Source organism: Peromyscus eremicus, chromosome 13 (assembly GCF_949786415.1).
Source record: "Peromyscus eremicus chromosome 13, PerEre_H2_v1, whole genome shotgun sequence".
Taxonomy (NCBI): Eukaryota; Metazoa; Chordata; class Mammalia; order Rodentia; family Cricetidae; genus Peromyscus; species Peromyscus eremicus.
The window spans coordinates 51,901,371-51,922,181 of NC_081429.1; the positions used below are offsets into that span (position 1 = coordinate 51,901,371).

Here is a 20,811-nt window from a genome sequence, read left to right on the forward strand (position 1 = left end):
TACCTGCAGGTCCTGTAGTCTCGGTCTGCCTGTGGTGCTGTGTCAGCACCAGAGTGTCTTTATCACTGTAGCTCTACAGGATAACTGGAGGTTGGGTTTATAATACCCCAATAATACTCTAGGTTCCATAGGAATTCTGGTATTTTCTCTAAACCTGTGAAACATGGCACAGAAATTTTGGTAGATATTTCATTGATTCTATAAATTAAGTCTATAAACATTTTCAGAATGTTACTTCTGCTATCGCAGGAAAATGGACTCCATGCGCTGAGCTGTTTTTTGTCGGCAGGTTTGATATAGTCCAGTGGCTGTCGTGAGAGCTTTTGGTTTATTTGTAAGATGTTTGCCCAGGTTGGGCATGATGGTGGTGCATAGCCATAATCTCAGCGCTTGGGAGGTTGAAGCAAGGGCGATTGCAACTTCGAGGCCAATTGCATAATGAGACCGTCTCAAAAAACAAAGAGGAAGGGGAGGGCGGAAGGTACATTTGGGGGCTTACACAGATGTTTTTGCTGTACACCCACTGCCCCCAACCCTTAGATCTGTATTCCACTTGGAATTTTCCTCCTTTTAAACATTTAATTAGAGGCAGGAGTGGGGGAGATGTTTGTGCACACACGTGTGTAGAGGTCTGAGGACAGCTTTTGGGAGTCAGTTCTCTCCTTTTACCATGAGGGTTCTGGGATCAAACCCAGGTTCTCCAACTTGGCAGCAAGTGCCCTAGCCCAGTGAATCATCTTGCTGGTCCCTGGAACTTACTTCCGTCAATTGTGTGAGGTTGAGGGTCACAGTACATTGTTTTCCATAGAGATACCCTAAGTGCCTAACATCTTTTTAAGACTCTTCTTTTCCAATTGCATTGCAGTATTATCTTTGTTATAAACCAGTTAGCATGACTGTTATAGGATCTATTTTCCATTTGTTATTTATTTAGTTTAGGAGTGGGGATGGATGGGTAGGTGCATGCATGCTGTGGTGAGGCTGCAGAGGCCTAAAGGAAACTCTTGTGAGAGAAAGGATGCATCACTACAGTATGTTTCAAAAATTAGAGTCAGTAGTGTTTGTAAGGAAAAGACTTAATTTTATAAATTTTTTTCAGGTGAATCTCCAGCAATTTAAATAACCTACCCAACATCTTAAAGATAATTAATGGGACACTTGAAGCTAAAATTTGAGACTTTGTGTGTCCAAAATAATGTGGTTTTTTTTCTTGGATATGATAAAGGTGTACAAGTGTGTTAGTTATTCCAGAATGTTCTAGGTTAGGTGAGCTACTGTGAGTAGTAAGTGTGCTTACTGCACAGATGTTGAGGACCTGAGTGCAATGTAAAAAACCAGGCATTTCTGCCTGTATCTGTAATCTCGGTGCTGAGGGGGACATGCTCTATCTCCACATGCTGATATGGAGACAGGCAGGTCCCTGGGGCTTGCTGGCTGCCAGCCTAACCAAAAAAATGGTACTGTGTGAAGGGCATAAAGTGGGATGCAATGGAGGCGGATGCTCAGTGTCTTCCACATACATGATCGTGCACGGGTGTGTGCAGCCTCACATATGTACATGTGCGCCATCAGCACCTGCAGACACACAAAATGAAGAACTGTTTTATGAGTGTGTCATTTAAAACATTTTGTGTTTATGTTGTTGAGAATATTCTCTTACTATTTGAATTTCCTATTTTTATTTTTTATAGAGTTGGAAAATATTTAACTCTCAACAAATGAATTCCACACTTGAACTGTGCCGTATTCCTGTGCCACCTCCTCCTTTAGAAAACTGATCTTAAGACAGGTAAAATTATGACCTTAACTTTTTAAAAGATGAAGAATAAATTTCCCATATGATTAAACATGTTAAGAATTTTTGGTAATCTTTGGTGAGCAGCTTTATTTATTATACAGTTTTACCTGAAATGACCATATCTTATTACCTTTGAATTCAATTTTTGAATTATTTGCATTTAACAAATGTATTATCTGAATTTCACTTCTGTTTAGTTAATTTATTCAGCACAATTGTGCTATCAGGTACATCTGCACCACTGTTGTCCAAAGCAACTTTTGTGACCATGGCTGTGTTCTTTTTCTGTTCTGTCTGATGTGGGAAAATAACCACATGTAGGTTCTGAGTATTTGAAATGTGGCTAGAGCAAGAAACCTGCTCTTCCAGTGTTTGTTAATGACATGCAAAATACATACAATCAAAGCCAGGTGTTTTGTTTGCCTGTAATCCCAGCACTTCGGAGTTCAAAGGTCATCCTTAGCTAGTCAGAGAGGGGTTTGGAAGAGGAGAGAGAGCCCAGATACTCATTCCCAAATCTATTGTGCCTTAACCCATGATCCTGCACACATCTCCACAATTCCACTGTTTTCACAGAAAACTCATGCCAAGACACGGCAAGAGGGGATGGGGAATGAGCAGAGTCACTTAGCTGGACCTACCCAGGAAAGCAGTTGGTTGGAATTCAGAAATGGCTGACGGGTATGTCAGTGAAAGCCTCGTATTGACAAGGTTCAGAATCGGGACAGGGAAGAAGAACACTTGCAAGGATAGTGCTCATGCTGCATGGAGTCTGACCACCAGATCCATCATCTGGTGAACAGCTGGTGTGGTTTACGACGCCTCCAGAATGGCTGTAGGCAAGGGGGCTCAACACCGGCAGCCTTACACCCATCCAGCGAAAACTGAGTCGATACAGACGTAGATCTGCGTCACAGAACCTAGCCATCACCTGTTGCGGACTTGAGTGTGACTGTTGTAGGGGGTAGACTCACGGGTTCAGAATTCGCCTGGTTGTGTCTGTGTTCCTTTACCATCTCCCCACCCTGTGAGGAATAATGAACTTGGTTGGCAAGGTGTCATAAGTTAGTTCTGTGTCTGTGTGAATCCACGTGAGGAGGGCAGGATAGCCAGCATTATAGAAAACACTGGTTTTCGGAGTACACGACAGATTGCCTTATGGAGTGAAGTCATCAAAGACAGTGAAGCTGTCCAAGGGACATTCTGTTAGATCACAGATCCTACAGCTGCCCCCCCCTCTCCTCTGTCTCTCAGAAATCAGACCATGGCCCCTTAGAGCTGACAGGCCCCTGCTATGGGGTCTAGAGCACACAGGTCTTGGAGAACAGAGGAGGCAATGAGTAAGCTTAGCCCTCCCTCTTGAAGCTACAAGGTAAATTTACCCAGTGCCTGGACCATTAGTACATAGGCTGTGCCAGACTGAATCATACTAAAACTTCTGATCATCCCGAAAACCTAGAAAAGGCGGGAAATCCCATTGTTCAGGGGATTTGTCTGAAGGACATCTTTCTCCTTCAGCTCCCTACACACACACCCCACCCTGTCCCACCCCCACATGTTATCATCTCTCTTCCTTCTGTACTCTAATCTGTCTTTCTGAATGAAGCTCCTCTCTAGGACTTGTGAAAACATATATTAATTTATTTGCCGGCAGAGGTGGGTGTGTGCACATTATGTGCTCATGTGGAAGTCATAGTACAGCCTTGGGGAGGCAGTTCTCTCCCCTCCACCGTGGGGTGTTAGATCGAACTCAGGACATCAGGCCTGGCAGCCAATGCTTTTCCCACGGAGCCGTCTCTCTGGCCCTCCCTCCAGGTTTGAAAGGAAGCCTCCCTCTTCCTCCAAGACCCTGCCATTTGTCTCTGATGTGATGCTCTATCTCTCCTAATTAAACTCTTACACTAAGGACTGGTCATGAAGCCGGGCGGTGGCGGCGCATGCCTTTAATCCCTGTGCTCGGGAGGCAGAGGCAGGTGGATCTAATTAAATAAAATACAGTGTATCTTATTTTTAATACATAACTAAATATGTTAGACTACCCTCAATTGCAATCACTTAATAGTTGAGCATATATTTGTTTCCAGGCTTTTAAAAAAAGTAAACTTTAATTGGATTATAATTTACAGACTTACTCAGTTTGATTTTGCTAGGTAGACATTTTTCCATCTTAGAAAAATTAGGAATCTGCTTTATTTTGCATAATGCATATACTGCTGTTCGTTTGCCAACTATATGGCCCTTGCTTTTTCTAGATTTGATGTGTATATTTTGTTACAAAGTTTGTTCTATCATGTATAACTTGCTCTGTGTATTTGTCTTCGATAATTAATTTGATTTCACCTGGCCGCTTCGTTTTTTCAGCTTTTTGTTTTGTTGATACGGGGTCTTGCCATGTAGCCCAGGCCTGTCTTAGAACTCACTACATAGCCCAAGTTGACCTCCACTTCTCAATCCTCCTGCCTCCGACTCTCTGGTACGAGATTATAGCTGTATCCATTTTAAGGACACCTTCTTTGCCACGAAGTGGGAAATGTGAAATATGAAGACAGTGGGTCCCTGATATATCATTAAAGATAGGGTTCATTTTTGAACAGTTTTAGTTGCACTCCAAACGGAGCGGAAGCCTCTATCTAAATACAGACTAGATGAGTTTCTTGGTTAGTGAGACGAGCACATTATGCACCTCTGGTAATCTCTGTAGGTACTGCTGTCTTCGGGTTCATTTCTTAAAATTGTGTCTTAGGTAAAAGAAGACTGGAGGGAAGATGCTGGGGTCCGAGCGGGCTGTCGTGGGGGAGTGGCTGTCAGAGTTCAAGGTACTGCCTTCGTCTCCACAGACACGCTCTGAGGTGGGGGGTGCAGAGCGGGGGGCGGATACGAATAAGGGCCACAGGAGTTCTGTGGAAAGAAAGCAATTGTCAGGATGGAAATATACCCAGTAGATGACGGATCTTCACGTCTGATAATAATATTTGCTTCCTGCTTTGGTTTCCTGTGATTAAAAGTCAGATAGTTTCGAAGGAAAACTATAGTACGGACGCGTATGAAATGTGTTTCGTAAAAGCGTGAGTGCGGGAACTGAAATATAGCCTGCTCTCTTTCGGGCTAGATTACTTTAAAGAGCCCTGTTTCCGTGAAGTCTAGTATGATATGTACCTTGGAGTTATTTTTGTGGCTCATCAATTATTTGTAGGTTAATTACTTGATTATTTTAATTACTTTAAATTCTCTTATTTGACTCTTATTTGACTCAAGTAGCATTCATGTAAAAGAAATCGGTTCCTAAATGTTAAACTCACTTTGCTGTCCTTTGGCTTCTCTTAGGCGTTACCTGACACTCAGATCACCAACTATGCAGCAACTTTACACCGGAAAAAAGCGCTGGTTCCCGCACTCTATAAAGTTATTCAGGACTCCAATAACGAGGTAGGAAGAGTTAGGAAGTACGTCCTAGCTGGTTGGATGGAAGCTGTGCTGGAGTCACACAGTGTGAGCGTGTGGCTCCTGTCCCCGTGACTGGAGAGAGGGCTGCTTTCCTCCGCATTCGGGTAGTTGCTTTGCCTTTCCCACCCCGTCTTCCTGCCTGTGAAGAGGCTTGGGTCTGTTTCCTGGTGGAGGTGGTGTGCTTTGAGTCTCAGCTGCAGTCACCTCATCTCAGTGGAGTCTTTATTTAATGTTTATTTTTTCTTTGTGTTCTGGAATGTTCCTTCTCTGGAAAACCAATTTTAACAGTACACTGGGTCAGCCTTCTTTATGTTAATATCGTTTACTCTTACTTCTTAATACTGCAGAGATATTTATAAGCAGCATTCTCATCGGTTGTAAACTGATAACACAATTATGCTGTTTATTGTTTACCTGAAAATTATCCGAGGAAGTGCTTTTGAAGATCTAAATAGCAAAGATCAATAAACTTAGAATATCAGTTCACTGTTACTCACTCTGTGATAGAAGATAGTAAATACAGCACCTGAATCTATATGTTAACTTCGTCCAGATACACAGTATTTTTGCATTAACACAGTCGTGCAGTTATAGTTAATCCACTGGAGTCATGTATGCTTTAACATGGAAATGAAAGGAACACCCAGGAAAGTAGCTTCTTTCTTCCCAGATACAGCCTCCAAGAGTGCCTCTGCTGTGTACTGCAGTGAGCTGAAGAAGTGACCGCCAGGTAACCGTCTCCTAACCAGCAGCCTAACTGAGAGTGCAGCTTTATGTCTCCTCACTAAAAGCTTGCTGCTTGACCTCTTCCTCCTGTCTCCTGTGTTTGGACTGGCTCTCCAACTTGCATCTGCTGCTCTTCCTAGCAGCAGCTGCAAGATGCATTTGCTGCTGCTTCTCCTGCCATGTATTGCTGAATTGTTAAAACTTCAGACATGGCTGTGTGTGTAAGTGTGTAGATAGATATACACACTTATACACACATGTCTATAGTCAGGAGTATTTGAAATTTTCTAAATGATAAATGTGTATATACCCTACCTCTAATCTTGTACTGTCCTAACATTTAAGCTTTGCTTATTAAAAATTATTTGTTTTATACATTTCTCTTTAGATTGTAAGCTCTTCATGGGCAGTGGTCATATATTCTATAATTGTTACTTCTAGAATGCAACATTTTATCACGTATGTAATGAATATTTAATAAATATTATGTGCTTGGGATGTGGCTCAGGAGCTAAGTGTAAATAAATAAGCAGTAAATATTGATTAGAAAATTATTTTACAGGTTAGACAGATGGCTCAGAGATTAAGAGCACAGGCAGCTCTTCCAGAGGTCCTGAGTTCAATTCCCAGCAACCACATGGTGGCTCACAACAATCTATAATGAGATCGGGTGCCCTCTTCTGGCATGCAGGAATATATGCAGACAGAACACTGTATACATAATAAATAAGTAAATCTTAAAAAAAAAAAGATAAAATTACTTTACAAAAAGATTCTAGTACTGAAGATTTAGTACTCAAAAAATAAGGAAAAACTTAAGACTTTTTAAAAAATTATTCAGACATTGTGTATTATCATGCTTTATAATAACACATGAGACAGTCATGGTTAAAAATGGAAATGGTAGCTTGAGAAATTCAGGTTCAAGACTTAGCATTCACTGTCATTATGAAGTTGTAAGGGCAGGTCTGGGTTCCATCCTTACTATTGTCAAATCAGAAGCTTTTAATTCAGACGTTTGAAAACCCAGGATAATGCATTCTACAGACCCTCAGAACTATTGTTAATTCAGACATTTGAAAACCCAGGATAATACATTCTGCAGACCCTCAGAACTGTTGTTAATTCAGACATTTGAAAGCCCAGGATAATACATTCTACAGACCCTCAGAACAGTTGTACACAGTAGTCACAGATGGTTACATTATTATATTCCAAAGCATCATCTGATGTTCTACCAAGATGTTGTTTCAGAAATTGGCCACATGCTTTATTTAATATGAATTGAACTTAGGACAGTCTTAAAATCAATGTTGCTTTAAAGACATAAAAGTCCTCGATATGAACTTGCAGGGTTTAATTTTGCATGTTGTGGCTACCTTTGTTACAACCAGCAATATTATTTTTTTCTTTTCCATTTAATAGACCCTCTAGTCACCCTAGTGGTTCTTCCATTTTGATTCCTTCACTCTGTTAAGTCCCCTCTGTTCGTTTTATGTTTTCTTTGACTTCATATTCTGCCTTCCCCCTTTTCTGAGACGGGTGCGCAAGTGTCTGACTGTTCTCCTGCCCCTGCTTCCCATCTCCCATAAGTGTGCAGGGTTAGGATGGGTGAGGACTGGGGTCTGAATCCAGGTCCTGGGGCCTGCTGAGCTGTACCTGCCCTCTACACCTCTTTAAAAACAAAACAAAACAAGAAACACCTTCTTAGACTTGACCTTTTATTATCTACCTCATTTCTCTCACCAATCACAGGTGGGCTTATAATTATTTTATTGCTTATTGTCTGGCTTGTCCCCATTTCTTCACCTCACGTTATTTCTCCTACTCAAGTTAGGCTTCAGTTTCTGTTATTTCACTCAAAACGCCCCCAAGTGTTTTCATCAGATAGTATGTCTCAGTAATTATCATGTCAATAAAGTATTGGCTTAATTTAGGCAAGGTGTCAACTATTCCTAAATTGTTTTAAAGCCAAAGATGATGATTGTTAGCACTTTTGATGTGGATGATAGTACTGGTTGTTTTTTTGTTGGTTTGTTTTGGTTTTTGGTTTGTTTTGGTTTTTGTTTTTTGAGACAGGGTTTCTTTGTATAGCCCTGGCTGTCCTGGATCTCGCTCTGTAGACCAGGCTAGCCTTGAATTCACAGAGATCCGCCTGCCTCTGCCTCCCAAGTGCTGGAATTAAAGGCGTGCTGGGATTAAAGGCGTGCACTGCCTGACTAGATAGTACCATTTAGTGGAGTTGTTTATAGTTTGTTTGAGACAAGGTCTCATGAGGCTGTGTAGCTGAGAAGACCTTTGAACTTTGATCATCCTGCTTCTGTCTGTCAAGTGCTAGGATTGCAAGTGAGTGCCACCATTTCTGATTTCCATTAAGAACTTCAGAAATATTAGCATGATACAGATGCTTAGAATTAAAGATTATTTTGGTTTTGAGGTTTTTGTTTGTTTGGTTGGTTGGTTTTGGACAGCTCTAGCTGTCCTAGAACATGATTTGTAGACCAGGATGGTCTCAAACTCATAGAAATCCTCCTGCCTCTGACTTTTGAGTGCTGGGATGAAAGGCATGCACCACCACCACTTCCAGAATTGAAGGTTTTAATAGACAGCAATGGCAGGTTTTTAGTGATCTCATTTCGTAGTTGTATTTGATTAAAAGCAACTGGATTACCAGTACGTACCATGTTTAAAAATAAGAGTCAAGCTGGGCAATGGTGGTGTCTGCCTTTAATCCCAGCACTTGGGAGGCAGGGGCCGGTGAGTCTCTGTGAGTTTAAGGCCAGCCTGGTCTACAAAGCAAGGTCCAGGACAGCCAGGGCTACATAGAGAAACCCTGTCTTGGGGGAAGGGAGGGGAAGCTTAGTTTCTCAGCAGTGTTTGTAGATAGTTAAGTCAGCCAGGTGTGTACAGTCTATAGTTAGTAGGAGCAGAACCATTTTAAATCAGCAGTAGGTGGAGCTGCTCATTTTATTCAGTTTTTAACATCATGAGGTCTCTCAAGTCATTTCATGTGGTAATACAAGAATAATTAGCCAATTAAGCATTGAAAAACGTATTTATATATATATACTTTTTCCCTTTCAAACTTGTGTGTTTGGTCCTAAGGCCCGGGGAGTCTGTTTATCTCCTCCTCCCCCCATGCCATGCTGTGTTCAACTTTTATGTGGGTGCTGGGCATCTGAACTCAGGTCCTCATGCTTGAATGACAGGAACTTTGCCCACTGAGCCATCTTCCTAGTCCTGAAACCTTTTAAATAAATATCACTAGTGAGATCTTAAATCTGGTTTTACTTCCCTTGTATGTATTTAAAATGTTATATTAGCTAGAATTTTGGATGCTCATATCATGTATTTCATAAAATTTCTTCATCTAATAAGTGGTATATAATTTAAATCATGACTTTACTTGAAATTTGAAGTTATTTAATCAAGAAGAAATTTCTTCAAATGGAAGATGGGCTAGTGAGATGACTCAGTAGATAAAGGCACTTGCTACAGCCTGAGTTGGATCCCTAGAACTCACACGATAGAAGGAAAGAACTAGATCCACAAAGTTGTTCTACGACTTCCATACATGTACCATGGCGTTAAAGTACCCACACATACATACATACTTACATCAATGTAAAAGAAAAAATAGAGACTGAAAGGTCTTGGTAAGGACAGGAAAACTCATCAAATATAAATATAGTACACTGGCAAACAGACTATCTAATAAATTTAGTAGCATAGTACATCAAAAAGTATAGTAATAGTATTTGGTACTAAAATATTTAGAGTTAGAGGTGTGGTCAGTTTAATATATAGTCTATTAAGACTTTGTTGAGTTAGCTCATATATGGAGGAATTAATTTTAAGAATTTATTTTTTAAATATTACAAAGGTACATTGGCCTTTTTAAGAAATACAGTTACAGCTCAAGCAATGGAAATAATACTGCTCTGTTTCTCTTTTAGCTCCTGGAGCCTGTCTGCCACCAACTGTTTGAGCTCTACCGCAGCTCTGAAGTCCGACTGAAGAGGTTCACACTGCAGTTCTTGCCTGAGTTGATGTGGGTGTATTTGCGACTCACAGTTAGTAGAGACAGACAGAGCAATGGCTGCATCGAAGCGCTCCTCCTAGGAATTTATAATTTGGTGAGTTGAAAGTGATAATTTAGGAAATTTAATGTATTTTTTAAATTCTCTGAAATATTTGAAGATTGTTTAGAGAAAAATAAATTGAAATATCTATTGAATAATTTTTGAGATGAATATACACATTTGTAACAAGTATTTTTATAAGATTGTTGAAGATGTAATTGATAACATTGTTAACTCAGATGACTTACTTCAAAGCATTTTTTGGAGCCAGTGTTTATAAATCCCTTTTATAAGAAACAAATTGGATACTGAAATGAGCTACCTGCTTTTAGGGCAACTTCTCTACTTCCAAAGTCTTATTCATAGATGACTAATAATGCAGAATGTGTATAGAAAAGGATATGAGAAATTAAAATATTAGCCCAAGTGTAGTTACCACACTTTCCTGAGGAACTAGTATCTGAAAAGGTATACTTTTGGTCCCTTTTGATTAGGAATAGGTGGGATTTTAGGAAAAAGGCATTGTTTTAGGGTGTCTGTCGCTGTGATAAAACACCATGACCAGAAGCAACTTGGGAAGCAAAGGGTTTATTTCACCTTACAGAATGTTTATAGTCCGTCATCTAGGAAGTCAGGGCAGGAACGAATGAAACAACCGTGGAGGGGAGCTGCTTCCTGGCTTGCTCCTCAGGGCTTGCTCAGCCTGCTTTCTTACACATGTAAGGACCAGTGGCCCAAGGGTGGCACCACCTAGGATGGGCTGGGCTGGCCCTCCCACATCAATCGTTGATCAGGAAAATGTCCCACATGTTTGCTCACAGGCCAATCGGATGGGGACATTTTCTCAGTTAAGGTTCCTTCTTCCCAGATGACTCTAGCTTGTGTCAAAGTGACCAGACTAGCCAGCACAGTAATCAAATGAGCATAACAGAAGGAAATCCAGTTGTGCCCATGCAGATGAAGAGCTCAGAATATACGTACAAGCTGAGAGAAACACTTTCATCTTAGCTCTGGTGTTGTTGGGCTTTGGTTTCTGTCATTTTTGTTTTTCTCCCTGTGTAGCTTAGCTGACCTCAGACATAGTAGGTAGTGGAGGCTGGCCTTGAACTCTTCACTTGATCTTAGGCCAAAATTCTTCATTCTTATTTTTTTAATTTTTTGAGACAGGGTTTCTCTGTGTAGCCTTGGCTGCTTCAACCAGGGTGGAGAGAACAGCCCACAACTGACCAGGCAGGGCAATTTATATAGGATTTCTTAGGGGTGGAATTTCTCCAGGGAGAAGATTTTCTGTCCAGGGATTGGTTAGTTTCAGTGGTCAGGAGCAGAGATGGCCCTGATTTCAGAGCTAAACTGTGTTTCTTTCTCTGGCCTTTCTTAGCTTTTTGGCTCTAAGGCCAGGGTATATTTCTTTCACTGGCTCTGATTCTAGGGACAAAGTGTTTCTTTGGCACTGGTTTCAAAGTCAGCTTATGTTTCTATGGTTCTGGGTTCAGGAATAAAGTGTTTCTTTCACTGGCTTGGGTCCCAGATATAGGCTATGTTTCTTTCACCTGTTCTGGCTCCAGGGTTTCTTTAGCTGGCCTCCTTAATAGTTGAATAGTATTTCATTGGATAAATGTACCCCGTTTTCATTATCCATTCCTAGTTGGTTGACATCTAGGCTGTTTCCAGTTTATGGATATCATGAGTAGAGAGCAGTGAACATGATGAGCAGGTGTCTCTGTGGTGAGGTATAGAATCCTTTGTATATATGCCCAAGAGTGGTGTAGCTAGATCTTGTGGTAGATCAGTTTTTAAATGAGACCTCATAAACCTTAAAAGTTTTGGAAAAGCTAACCTGGTTGTTTTTGAGACAGGGTCTCATTGTGTGGCTCTCACTGGCCTTGAATTGACTATGTAGACAGGATGGTCTCAGCCTCACAGGGATCCACCTGCCTTGGTCAGGTGCTGGGGTTCAAAGGGTGTGCTACCATGCCCAGGTGTTTGGGATTTTTTGTTGTTGTTGTTTTGTTTAGGATTTGTTTTTTGAGACAGGATCTCTGTCTGGTCTGGCTTCAAACTTTTTGTGTCTGAATCTGACCTGTTCTCCGAACCTCCTTCCTCTGCCACCCAAGTACCAGGTTTACAGGTTCGCAGCGATGTAGCCAGCTCCTTAATCTCTGACTCTCTGCTGTGGTAGGGTCTAGTGAGAGCAACTGTCTGTGTGGATTTATGCCAGTTGCGTGTTCCTTAGAACAAGCGGAAGGCAGTGAGCTGAGATATAACAGCAGTTCACACCTTGTGCTGGAGTCTGGAGACGATCATTATTGAGAACTAAACACCAGAGATGCCACACACACGAGGAAGGACGGACGACAATGTACTTTGTCTGTTCGGTCCTGCCTCTGCCTCCCCAGTGTGCGCCACTGCCCAGATTTTGTGTTTTTAGAAAAACACTTGAAAAAACTTGTAGCCAGGTATGGTAGCACACAGTTTGAATCCCAGCACTTCGGAGGTAGCCAGCCTGCTTCAGGACAGCTAGGGGGCTACACAGAGAAACCCTGTCTCTCAAAAATCTTTTTCTTTTTCTTTTAAATCCTGGCATGATCGGACATGGACGGCCTGGGAATTAAACTTGAGTCCTCTGGAACATCAGTCAGTACACTTAACCACTGAGCCATCTCTCTCTGTTTAAAAAGTCTTTTAAAATTACAAAAAACTGTATATGGTGACTCATATCTTCAATCCCAGCTTCAGGAGTCTAAGGCAAGATTTTCAGTTCCAGGCCAGCCTGAACTATATAACAAGTCAGGCTGCAGTAGTACATGAGACCCTTTCTCAGAAAAAAAAAGAAAAAATGAGAGAGAGGACCCAAGTATAGTAGCACACATTCCTGATCCTACTACTCAGTAAAGGAAGTGCAAATTTGAAGCCAGCCAGGACTACACATTGCATTCCAGGACACCCTGTGCCACTGAGTAAAACCTTGTCTCAAACAAGAACCAAAGGAATTTTCATTTACACTAATAGTGTCAATATGTGACAAATGGGAACTGCAGTACTGGATGTTTGAATAAGTTTGTTTATGTACTCATTTCACAATGAAATGTGTCAAAACTCCAAGTACACTAGAAATATCTGTAAATTCTGTCAGTTATGGCTCGGGAAAGCTGGCAAACAATCATTTGGGTTATGATAATGTGCTCTCATGGTAGTAAGTGTGGGTCTCTTGGTTTGAGTTATGCTTTGCTCACCCATGTTTCTACTAAAAGATCTGATCAGTATTTGCCCTCCGGATCTAATCACTTTTACTCTTCCTGTTCTCTGTACACCGGATGTTGCCTTTGCTGTCGTGTTGGATTTGATGTAGTGTGATCTATGCTCAGTATCTCTGGGTAACAGCTCTGCCATAGACATGTATCAGTTTGCTAACAAATTTGAAAGGGTATGATACAGTAATAGCATTTCTATGTACTATTGTTTCTCAGACTCACTAGTATGTTCTATGAGTTAAGGAAGTAATTATTATGTATGTTGCTATGCACTTAGTGTTACATTGTTTCTGTACATTTTTTACTGTAGGAAATTGCTGATAAAGATGGAAACAATAAAGTGCTGTCTTTCACTATCCCTTCCTTATCCAAGCCTTCAATATACCATGAAGTAAGTAACGTGGGGAACATGGAATGTTTCAAATTATGTTGAGAAAAAGATAAAAATTTATCTTCTGTCAGAGGTAAATATCATGAGTACTTTTTTGTTTTGTTTCTGTTTTAGAAACATGACCCTTGTAGCCCAGGCAGGCCCCAAACTCACAGGTGGTCAAGGATGACCTTACACTCCTAAACCTGCTTCTGTCTTTCAAGTGAAATGACTATACCACCATGCAAGGGTCCTAATACATAGTCTTCTCTTTTTGGTTGTGAGCTGGGCTGGCTCAGTGGTTAAGAACACTGACTGTTCCTCTGGAGGACCCATGTTCAATTCCCAGCACCCTCATGGTAGGTCACAACCACCTGTAAGCCCAGTTCCAGGTTCTCTGACACCCTCTTCTGGCCTCCATGGGCACCAGACATGCATCTAATGCACAGACCTACACACAGGCAAAACACGCGTGCACGTTTAATGAAAGGAGGGAAGGTAGGCACTGGGCCTGCAGGTGACCTGGCAGATAGAGGTACCAGCCAGCAACCCTGACAACCTGGGTTGAGTCCCTGGGACTGGTAGAGTGGAAAGAGAGAACTGACTCCCACAGATTGCCCTCAGACTTGCATATGTGCACACACTCTCATTAGATAAATTAACTGATTGAAATGGAGTAAATTTTTTAGTTTATTTTATTTCATGTGTATTGGTGTTTTGCCTGCATGTATGTTTGTGTGAGGGTGTCAGATCTTAGAGTCACAGACAGTTGTGAGCTGCCATGTGGTTTCGGGGACTTGAACTCATGACCTTTGGAAGAGCAGCCGGTGCTTTTAACCACTGAGCCATCTCCAGCTGTTGTGGTGTACATTTTTTAGAGTGGGTGTTATGTGTGGTGTCAGATGTGTGTCAAGGGAGTTAATATTTAATGGAAATTTTTCCTCTGGTTCTTGTTTATTCATATACTTTCCCTCATCAGTATTATTTTCAACTTTATTTTTCTTTGAGGTGGGGAGCGGGTTTCCAAGACAAGATTTTCTGGCTCTCCTGGAACTCGCTCTGTAGACCAGGCTGGCCTTGAACTCACAGAGATCCGCCTGCCTCTGCCTCCCGAGTGCTGGGATTGAAGGTGTGCGCCACCACCACTACCTGGCTCATTTTCAACTTTTTAAATCAGCTTTTAAAATGAATTTTCAAAGAATTTTTTTTCATATTGTTTGCTGATTATCTTTGTTAAATTGTGTAACTGGAAGTTTCTCGCTTCTGCCCGGCCCCTCAGTCCCGTAGCTGTTTATAAAATAATCACTCAGAGGCTTATATTAATTACAAACTGTATGGCCTATGGCTTCAACTTCTTGCTAGCTAGCTTTTTTATATCTTAAATTAACCCATTCCTATTAGTCTATATGTTGCCACATGGCTATGGCATTACTGGTCTGCTGGTATCTTGTTGCTTCTTTGGTGGCAGGCTGGTGTCTCTCCTGACTCTGCCCTTCTCTCTGTATTCCTGCTTGGATTTCCCACCTGGCTATGAGCTTTCTTTGCCATAGGCCAAAACAGCTTTATTTATTATCCAATAGGAGCCACACATACTCACAGCATACAGAAAGACATCCCACAGCAAGATTGAATCATTTTTATTATTCTTTAGGAAAGTAATTACTCAGAAGGATGTTGATGCTCCATTATTCTTCAGTATAAAAGAGTCTAATTGCATATTCTAGCTGTTAGTAACATATTTGTTTTGCTTATATTTATTCTGTTGAAGAATATGAGCACACTCATGATTATTTAGGTAAATGTTGCTGTTGAGCTGAGCTCTCTTTAGTAATATCTAGTAAGAAAATGTATTATAAATCAAATTTACTGTCTTTAATGGCCTTTGGTGTGTCAGATTGTGAGCATTTAAAAAGTTTTTCCTAAAAATTAAATTCCATTTCCAACACACATTATCCTGTTTTGTGGCTCAATGAAGCTATTAATTTTTTAAATTAATTCCTCTGAGACTTTGTTTTTTGTTAGAAATAGTATATCTCCTATTCAACCAGCGTTTATTTTAACAAAGAATATTTCTGAGTAATAGATTTTAATCAAGTTATTTGTATTATGTTATGAAATAAAATGGATAGTAGTGATATTAATAAGTGGTTATTCTAACATGAAAAACATGAAATCAATTGTATAAATATTAAAGAGGTTTTTATCATAGTCTTCAATACTATTTATTTTATGTAAGTAGTTATGTGTTCTGGAATATAAACAAATATAAATGTATTTCTTTCAAAACTAAATGTTTTCAGCAGCTTTTCTTTTTCCTAAATACAGAGTAACTCCACTATATTTCAAATTTTATGTGTCTTCTACACATAATTTCCAAAAGAAAGAATAAAATGTCATTGAACAGAGAAAAGCTACATTTTATTTAAACAATTAAAGACAATTTAATACAGATTTTTACTTCATTTTGGAGACATTATCTCATGCTCTATCTTATTTTTTGTAGCCCTCAACAATTGGATCCATGGCTTTAACAGAAGGGGCATTATGTCAGCATGATCTCATCAGGGTTGTTTACAGTGATCTTCATCCTCAGAGAGAAACATTCACTGCACAAAACCGGTAATGATCAAAACTACATAGTGGGGCTGGAGGGATGGCTCAGGATAACTTCTGGCTGTTTTTCCAGAGGACCTGGGTTCAAGTCCCAGTACCCACATGGTGGCTCACAGCCATCTGCAACTCTGGTTCCACGGTAGCTACACCCTCTCTTGCTTCCAAGGGCACCAGGCATGCGTGTGGTGCACATACACACATGTGGGCACAACATCTAAAATAATTTAAAAATAACTACACAGCAATAATGGTGAATTTATGCCTGATAGCTAAGTATAATTAACTTCATTTCAAGCTTGATATGAGTAGAGTCCAAAAATTAAATACGTCATTCTAGTAGAATACATTATAATACAGGTTAAGCATCCTTGTCCGAAAATCACAAATCTGAAGTGTTCCAAAGTCTAAAATCTGGTGGGCACCAGCAAGTTGGCACAGGTAGACAGTCCTCACAGTCTGTGTGACTGGGACACAGGGAACATGCACTTGCAATAAAATACTATGTAAAGGGCTGGAGAGATGGCTCAGCGGTTAAGAGCACTGGCTGCTCTTCCAGAGGTTCTGAGTTCAATTCCCAGCAACCACGTGGTGGCTCACAACCATCTGTAATGAGATCTGGCGCCCTCTTCTGGCCTGCAGGCATACATGTAGGCAGACCACTGTATACATAATAAATAAATAAATCTTTAAAAAAAAAAAAAAAATACTATGTAAAATTGCCTTCAGTCTGTGTGTGTGTGGTACATGTGAAACATAAATGAATTTCTGGTATAGACTTGGGGCCTTACCTCCAAAGAAAGCGCACATTACAAAATCTGAAAAACTGCAAAATCTGAAACATTTCTGGTCCTTATCTCTTTGAATAAGAACTACTCAGAAAAACTTTTTTGTGACCGTCATATATAAATACTATATCTACACCTCCTCCTCCCTTCTCCAACTCCTCCCGTGTCCTACCTCCCAAATTCATAATCACTTAATTATGCACATGTATCTATAATCTACCGGGTCTGTTTGCTTGCATATACATGTATCCAGGGCTGACCACTTGGGATTGGACAAGTTATTGAGGAGCTTGTCCATGGAGAAAACTTGTTCTTTCCCACACAGTAGCTGCTGACCACCTCTTCATGTGGGGTGGTACAGCAGGCTGGTCAGCACCCTTGTGGTATCACTGTGTCTCATCTATAATCAAATTCTTCCTCTTTCCCTCTGTACTATAAATGGCTTCTGCTGCTTGGGGGAAATTTTCTGCTTATGGGGCAGTTCAGCAAACTCTTATTAAATAAACAAGGTTAGTAACCAATCAAATATGTGTCACAGGGCTGGAGAGATGGCTCAGCAGTTAAGAGCACCTGCTGTTCTTCCAGAGGACCGGGGTTCAATTTCCACCACCCACATGGCAGCTCACAACCATGTGTACCTACAGTTTTAGGGCATTAAAGCCCTCTTCTAGTGTCATTAGGCACCAGTCATGCTCGTGGTACACAGACACACACACACAAGCAAAATGCCCATAGCATAAAACAATAAATAATAAAAGTTTCTTGTTATCCTTACTGGCAGCTAATCTCACGTCCATCTTCTGATCTCAGTGGGTATGAGAGTGATAGCATTGGATGTTATGGGAGTCTTTTGTTGTATATAATTTTTACTGTGAAATATCTTACCAGTATATCTAGTTTTACCTCCAAACTAAATATGCGTTACTTCCACACAGTTCATTAATAAAAATTGCTGTCTCCCATCCCTCCTCCCTTCCATTTTCCCTTTTCAAGATGTAATGACTTTTAAACCATGGTTCTCAACCGGGTCTCCACCGCCTGTATATACCATTTAGCAGTCAATATGGAAGATGTATTTTATTGATATAGCTGGGTGGAGGGAGGAGGGCTCTGTGTATCTGGTGGATACAGGTTAGGAATGCTGTCCAGCATCTTGCAGTTTCTTCAGGACCTCAGAAGCTCTGGAACTGGAGTTGCGGGTGGTTGTGAGCTGCCACGTGGGTCCTGGGAACCAAACTGACAAGACTAGTAGGTGCTCTTACTGAGCCATCTCTCCAGCCCCTTGATTTCATTGGTTTTGCGGTTTTGGGTTAGTTTGGTTTGGTTGGTTGGTTATTTTTGGTTTGGGGGATGGGGTAGGGTGGGGTTCTTTATTTTTTTGAGTCAGAGTCTTACTATGTTGCTGTGACTGGCCTGGAACTCACTATTTAGACCAGGCTGGCCTCAAACTCACAGAGATGGGACTGCCTCTGCCTCCAGTGCTGGGATTGAAGATGCGCTCCACTACACCCAGCCTTAAATTTTTTTTGTTGTTTTTGAGACAGGCTCTTTCTACATAGCCCTGGCTGTCCTGGAACTTGCTCTGTAGACCAGGCTGGCCCTGAACTCACAGAGATCCACTTGCCCCTGCCTCCTGAGTGCTGGGATTAAAGGTGTGTGCACCATGTCCACCCTTTATTTGTTTTTTAAGAAGAAAATATTGATGACAGCAAAGGGCTATGGTTCATAATAAGAAGGAAGCAAAGTACTGAGAAGAATTCTACAGTAACCTGATTAAGAAAAAACATGAAGATTTATATTAAGGCATTGTTATAACCATTTAGTAAGTAAATAAGTTACTGTGGTTTCAGATTGAAATAAATAATTGTGATCTTTTTGTTATTTTTCTAGGTTTGAAGTCTTGAGTTTCCTCATGCTGTGCTATAATTCTGCTATTGTATATATGCCTGCCTCATCGTACCAGTCTCTCTGTCGAATGGGTTCCAGGTGAGAAGAGTAGTTATTACTGTTCATAGTCATAGAGTTATTTGGGAAGTATTATATATGTTGGGCTGTTTAACTTCTGGTACAGTAGTAAATAAAATTCATGGAGCTTCCTATAGGAATGAAAATTATTTTAAGGGTCTGAAGAGATGGCTCAGCAGATAAGAACATTGACTTTTTTGCACAGGACCAGTTCACTTCCCATTATCTACACAGTGGCCTACAACTATCCTTATCCAGTTCCAGATGTTCCAGTGCCCTGTTTAGGACTCTGGTACTGCCCTCACATAATTAATTGTACATACACACATGCAGACAGAACACTTATAAAATGAATCATTAAAAATTATAAAAAAGATTATTTGAACATTAAACAGAATATTTTCTAGCTGAACAAGGAGCTGGTCGAGTCCACTAAGTTTAGGATCATTTATCAATACACCAGATTGCTCCCTAGATGCATTGTTTTTATAAATCTTGTTAAAAGTTTTGAAATATATTCTGGATAGTGGTGATGCAGGCTTTTAATCCCAGCACTTGTGAGGCAGAGGCAGGTGGATCTCTGTGAGTTCAAGGCCAGCCTGGTTTACCAAGTAAATTCCAGGACAGCCAGGGCTGTTACACAAAGAAACCTTGTCTTGAAAAAGGTTGAAAAAGCAAAAATAGAGCTATATATGGGAAAAACCTTAAGAATGCGAATCTTTTCCTTACACATTGCCTTATGTAGTGCAAGCTGACCTTGAACTCCTGACCTTTCAGCCTCCATTTCCTTCATTATAAACTTGTTTGTATTGGAAAAGATTGATATTGTACCATTTATCTGGGTGATGGTAAAGGAATATTCTGTGTGTGCTGCTACAGATTAGTCTTTATTACTTTAGAATTTCTGAGAAGTTAGGCTTGACTGAATTCTACTGTAGAAAACATTTAAGTACTATAAATTGGTTCAGTGTCACAGAATTCAGTTCTGAGCTTATACATTCCAAATGACTTTTGACTTAGAAAACTGAGTCAAGAGTTAAATCGTATACAAGCCTAGCCAGGCAGTGGTGGCACATGCCTTTAATTCTAGCTCTAGGGAGGCAGAGATAGGTGGATCTGAGCCAGTCTGGATCTCAGAGTGAGTTCCAGGACAGCCAGGGATACACAAGAGAAACCCTGTCTTGGCGGATGGGAGGGAGGGGTCATATTCAGTCCCTTTCTTTAGCTACGTAACAAATTCTTGGGCCAGCAAGAGGCTCAGACAGGTAAACCAGTGTGCTGAGAAACCCTTAAAATGTGAGTTCAGGGGTTGGGGATTTAGCTCAGTGGTAGAGCACTTGCCTAGCAAGTGCAAGGCCCTGGGTTCAGTCCTCAGCTCTGGGGAAAAAACAAAAAACAAAATACCAAAAAAAAAAAAAAAAAAAAAAAAAAGTGAGTTCAATCTCTGAAACTCAAAACTACAAAGCTATACAGGAAAGCTCTTGTAGAAGTACTGTGGCAGAAATAATGCAGTGGGAGAAAAGAACTGAGTTCCCAGAAGTTGTCTTTTGACCCCCCCCAAACATGTTGTGAGATATACATGCACACCAAACTTGTTGTTTTTTTGTTTGTTTGTTTTGTTTTGTTTCTCGAGACAGGGTTTCCCTGTGTAGCTCTGGCTGTCCTGGAACTCACTCTGTGGACCAGGTTGGTCTCAAATTCACAGAGATCCATCTGCCTCTGCCTCCCAAGTGCACCAAAGGATTAAAGGAGTGCAGCACCATCACCACCACCACCA

The 20,811-nt window shown here is 40.7% G+C and overlaps 1 protein-coding gene across 2 annotated transcripts in view; it reads left to right on the forward strand.

The window, feature by feature from the left end:
* The window catches only part of Hycc2 (hyccin PI4KA lipid kinase complex subunit 2), a 59,855-nt gene that overhangs the window by 22,020 nt on the left and 17,024 nt on the right, over positions 1 to 20,811 (forward strand). For both annotated transcript variants that reach the window (XM_059278598.1, XM_059278599.1), the window contains exons 2-8: positions 1,692 to 1,789; positions 4,542 to 4,614; positions 5,123 to 5,224; positions 9,925 to 10,104; positions 13,612 to 13,692; positions 16,175 to 16,290; positions 18,960 to 19,055. In XM_059278598.1, coding sequence (XP_059134581.1) covers positions 4,564 to 4,614; positions 5,123 to 5,224; positions 9,925 to 10,104; positions 13,612 to 13,692; positions 16,175 to 16,290; positions 18,960 to 19,055 — 626 coding nt within the window. In that variant the 5' untranslated portion in view covers positions 1,692 to 1,789; positions 4,542 to 4,563. The remainder of the gene's footprint in view (positions 1 to 1,691; positions 1,790 to 4,541; positions 4,615 to 5,122; positions 5,225 to 9,924; positions 10,105 to 13,611; positions 13,693 to 16,174; positions 16,291 to 18,959; positions 19,056 to 20,811) is intronic.